Below are 4,995 nucleotides of genomic sequence, written 5' to 3'. Positions count from 1 at the left end.
TATATATATATATATACATATCTATGTGTGTGTGCGCGCGCGCCGTATAGTCAGATTAGTTGGTCGGACATCTACTTGTTAGTTGTAAGTCCCCTTTGATCTGGGATTCGATTCCCTCTGAGTGTAGGTTGTGGTACTCGAATTTTTAAACGCACGAGGGATGATCGGGGCTCGTATAATAACCTCCGGCCATTCCTTTTAATATATATAGATATATATATATATATATATATATATATATATATATATTGACACACACACACATTTAAACTATTGATCTAGATTGTTAATTAATATAATGGTCTATACTAAGCAAAACCTACTCATCCTCTCACCAGATTCCTTTTATTTTTACATGCCAAACATAATAATATTTAGTGTAAATGGATTAAATTAATCCAAAAGTTTAATTAACTAATTAAAATCTGCATGGATACAAGCGGACACAGAGAGATTTGACCCAATCCGAACACAAATAATTTGAACATAAGAGAACGTGACAGTAAATGAGTATGAAATGCAAAAACCAAAATGAAATAGTACAGACAAAAAATTATTAAACTTATTGCATGTGATACATGATACAATGGAGGACCAAAAGAATTTATTTTTCTATTAAAAAAAGATAAGGTAATACAATGTTCATTTATTCAGATTCAATGCTATAGCAGGCATTATTTCTTTATATTATTTCTTCTGATATATCCAACTAAATCGTCACATTATTTAGGTTTGAAATTTAACTTGCCATGGTTTTCTACATTGCAGAATATATACAAGTTCAAACCATCGATGAAATTTTAAAAAATTGGTAAAAAAAGGTTATTTCAAAGAGGTTGATTAGTCTAGAAATTCAATTAAAAAAACCCTATATGAATCAATTCGCCTTCAATAACAATTAACTGGACCTCTTATTACTTAACAAATTAACATAAATAATATTTAAGTAAATGGATTAAATTAATCATGAGTCTTTAAATTAACTAATTAAAATTTGGATGGATACAACGGGACAAGCAGAGATTTCACCCAATCCAAACACAAATAGTTTGCACATAAGAGAATGTGACTGTAAATGAATATGAAATGCAATAAGCAAATGAAAATGTACAGAAAAAAATTATTAAACTTGCTGCATCTGAAACATGAAGGACCGAAATAATTTATTTAAGAAAATATATAAGATCTAGCATAGAAAATACAGACATTTTTCTTTTGCTAAGGCAATAAAATGTTCATAAATTCAAATTCTGTGTTATGTTTGCTTAGCTGTCATTATAGCCTTATATAAAATAAAATGCTCATTACAGGGTTCATTTTTTATTTCTTCTGACATAGAAACTAAATCAACCCATTATTAAGGTTTGAAATTTAACTTGGCTTAGTTTACTGCATTGCAGAAGAGATATGAGTTCAAACCATTCATGAAGTGTTAAGAAATTGGTACAAAAGGTAATTTACAAGAGGTTGATCGCTTGAGAAATTTAATTTTAAAAAACCATAAGAATCAATTCACCTTCAAAAACTATAAACTGGACTCTTATAACTTAAAAATTAAACTCAACCTTTCGCAATTTTCATGCGCCCAATTTTGGCCCAAAGTATCGTATATCTCGAATTTAGTTCCTCAAATATACAAATCAATCCAAAATGGAACCTCAAGAACTAAACTGGGATTAATTTTGTAACACAATTTTTCCATAAGGAGATATTTTGAATCAATTTAGCATGATCAAGAAAACAAATTGAAAAAATGAGATACTCCGAGCTAAATTGGCCACAAAAAAATAGTTGAGGGACTAGTTTGAAATTTAACCACTTTACAAATACACCTTTAACAAGTCAAACAATTTACCAAAGCTAGTAAGAAACACTTGTCAAAACTAAAACAGAAACAGAAACTTAAGATCTTCTAAACAGCAAAAAGAAAAAAAAAACGGGTGAAATGGAGACCATAACCTTTATTTATTTACCAATTCATTAACTATACCCATTGCCAAAAAATTTTAAGCCATATCTTTAACATTTGAAATTCACAAATGAAAACTTCATTATAAAATCAAACTGGATTTGTTTGCAGAAAAAATTTACTCGGCTATTTCAATTAACAACTTGCCATCAACTGGAGATAGCACTTCTAATTTATTAATTTTATGCATTAATCAAATCAGACAAAGGCTCCAAAAATGTTGACAAGTCATCTAACCAAACAGCCTTAAAATTCCATGAACTAGAAGTTAATCTCCATTGCAAAGAACAAGCCAACATTATATATTTCTATTCTTTCTATATATTCCTCAGCTATTTCATCCATAAAGTAAAATTGTATCAAAGTAGCTTCATCATCTTACAGTGCTTTTTTGTCTTTTTAATGATCAAATCATATAAGTTACTGCTACTCATGTTTCTATAAAAAATCAGATTGAAACATGATATATGGCATAGGCTGTGCGCTGAAAAACATCAAACATCATTGAAATTCAATACATATGCATTGAATATGGTCCTTGAATATGGAATGGTTTGGAAGGGAAAGTTATACGCATTTAATGTCACATTTCCAATTTAAAAAATAATGTAAACTTCATAATTCCATCTAATCAGAGCATCGCAATGCACTCGCTTCAATGGATTTCTAAAAAACTTAATTAGTGAAAAACTAACTTTTTAGCTCGCTGTGGATCTATGAGGGCAAGATCAGCAAGCTTTGCAGCTAAAATGGCTTTCCATGTTTCTTTATGTGATGCAATCTCCAACCCAGTTGCCAATAGCTGTGATTTTGCTGAAGTGGAACCCTCCAAAGAGTAACTATGCACATCCCTAAACTTCAGTTTATCAATCAAACTTGATGCCAGGTTCTCTGTCTGTTGTGAAGGGACATTAAGTGATGCAGCGCCTGAAGTATCACCCAATTGTGAGGCCTCCCCTGAAGTTCCAGAATATGCGTCAACGTTTCCAAGATCAATGTACATTAGAAAGAGATCATCTTCAGTAACATGAAAATTTGATGGACCATCCATGCAGTCAACAACCCCATGGTCACTGTAAAGCCTGAAATCATCTGAGAGGCCAAGAATCTCCGACCAAGAACGTCTGTGGCTAATAATTCGTGTAGGAAAATCTCGAATTGTACTAATGTCCTGGCTGAACTGCCCAGCATCGGTGGATACATTGACCCCAATAACAGATTTTGAGGCTACTGTAGCTGGGGATTGAGAAGAAGATGAAGCCATAGTTACAGATTTCACGGGAAAATTGCTCTTTGTCGACTTAAAACGACCATATCAAGGCGAATCTAGTGGAGAGATGCCACCTCCGTCTCTTCGACTCATAAACTCTCTCCAACGAAAGGACGTACCCTTCAAACCCAAGTAGCTTCTCAAAAATAAAGCACCTGAGCTAACTCAAATAATAGATGCATATCACCAAGGAGTCGGATCGGAAAAATTAGAAATGAACAAAGAATAACACCTGCAAATGACTATTGGAAACCATACCACCGATACCCTAGCAAAATAAGTGGGCAACGTCAAAGAATCGAGAAAAGGCGGGCGAGGAAAATTCCAACTTTTAGCTTCTTTGAGAAGTATTAAGAAGCTAACCGCACAATCGGCAGAAACCATCGAAAATAGAACAGAAACCAGCGATTTTAGATCAGGAAACGGAAATTCCACCATATGCGGAGCGGAAACCTGGAAAACAGGCCGGTCGATCCTCCAATGGCGGAGTGGAGGAGGAGAGAGGGCATAAGAAGAGCACAATGCCACGAAAGGCATTGAACTGATCCCGCCCACCAAGCTTGGGCCAGGGGAGAGGAATGCGAGGAAAATCAAGGACTTCTCAGCATATTCAGCAATCCGTCTTCCAAAAGCGGGAGACCAATTTTGTTTTCCATTTTCTTTTCTTAAAATGAGTTTTTTTTTTTCTTGTTAATGAAAATGCTAAATGATTTTTTTATGCTACAGAAAAACTCCATATTGTGTTACATGAATAAAAAATATATATAATAAGATTCATTGGTCATTTGTTGTAAATATATGAATGTGGAACCTAATTCTAATAGAGCTTACAAAGAGAGTTGAGATTCTTCTTGATAAAGACAAAAGTCTAGAAAGTAATTCTCGAGCATGTGCAACCATAATTAATCTTGGACAAATAAGCTTGAGCTTTAACAAATAATTATTTATACTCTGGCCTGTTCATCGTGCGTTCGCGAGCTCACCATGACTTTACAAAGTTGGGGTGAGTTTATGCCGACTCAATCAAATTCATGCCAATCTAAGCAAATTTCAATTGCCATACTGAATAGTATAAACATTTAAGATATTTAGAAGTACATTTCGCTCTTTATATATTTGAAATGTATTTGCAAAAACAACAAAGATGGTGATAATAAAAAAAATAATAATAATAATAATAATAGTATTTTTTTTAATAAATAACAATATCTTTATATCATACTATTTTTTTTTAATAAATAACAATATCTTTATATCATACATGTTTTCCTTGGAGAGAATTTTACCTTATCCTAATGTGCACGTGTACTTGTGTGCGCTAGTTTGGTGACTGGAATAACAGCTTAATCTCAAAAAATTATTTTGGTTAATTCTTTATCTTGTAATGCTCTGGGCAACCTCTATCTAGGTTTAAAAAGGAGAATTTTTCTCTTTTGAGTAGTCATTAGATGAGTCGAGAGCAAGAGATGTTGGTCATACTACTTCAACAAAAGTTTTGAAAAGAACTACAAAAGGCATTTCTAAGGTAGCCACTAATATTGTCTTAATTAGTAAAAATCCAAAAGTTCCAAAATAGATAGAGGATTCTACCACTAATAAAGGGAAAACTCTCATATTAAATCTTCCAAAAAGTTTACATGTTTCTCACAACTCTATTGCAAACTCACCGAGCATTAGCCAAAGCTATTATCTTGTAAAAAAGGCAGAAGAGCTGGTGAGTGAAATCATTTTACTTCAATCGTCTTTGATTTTAGTA

The 4,995-nt window shown here is 32.9% G+C and overlaps 1 protein-coding gene across 3 annotated transcripts in view; it reads right to left on the bottom strand.

The window, feature by feature from the left end:
• LOC110029393 (probable transcription factor PosF21) overlaps positions 1-3,800 on the bottom strand; it is a 20,563-nt gene extending 16,763 nt beyond the window's left edge. The window contains exons 1-2 of one of the 3 annotated variants that reach the window (XM_020731669.1): positions 3,498-3,800; positions 2,665-3,394 (exon numbers count right to left, since the gene is read on the bottom strand). In XM_020731669.1, the coding sequence (XP_020587328.1) occupies positions 2,665-3,233 (569 nt within the window). In that variant the 5' untranslated portion in view covers positions 3,234-3,394; positions 3,498-3,800. Of the gene's footprint in view, positions 1-2,664 lie in introns of all 3 variants that reach the window. The other 2 variants (XM_020731668.1, XM_020731667.1) reach the window with 2 other exon arrangements.
• Positions 3,801-4,995: the final 1,195 nt, after the last annotated feature.

This window comes from Phalaenopsis equestris, unplaced genomic scaffold, assembly GCF_001263595.1.
Source record: "Phalaenopsis equestris unplaced genomic scaffold, ASM126359v1 Scaffold000569, whole genome shotgun sequence".
NCBI classification, from domain to species: Eukaryota; Viridiplantae; Streptophyta; class Magnoliopsida; order Asparagales; family Orchidaceae; genus Phalaenopsis; species Phalaenopsis equestris.
Note: the sequence above shows the minus strand (reverse complement) of the source record. Positions and strands in the feature narration are given on the sequence as shown.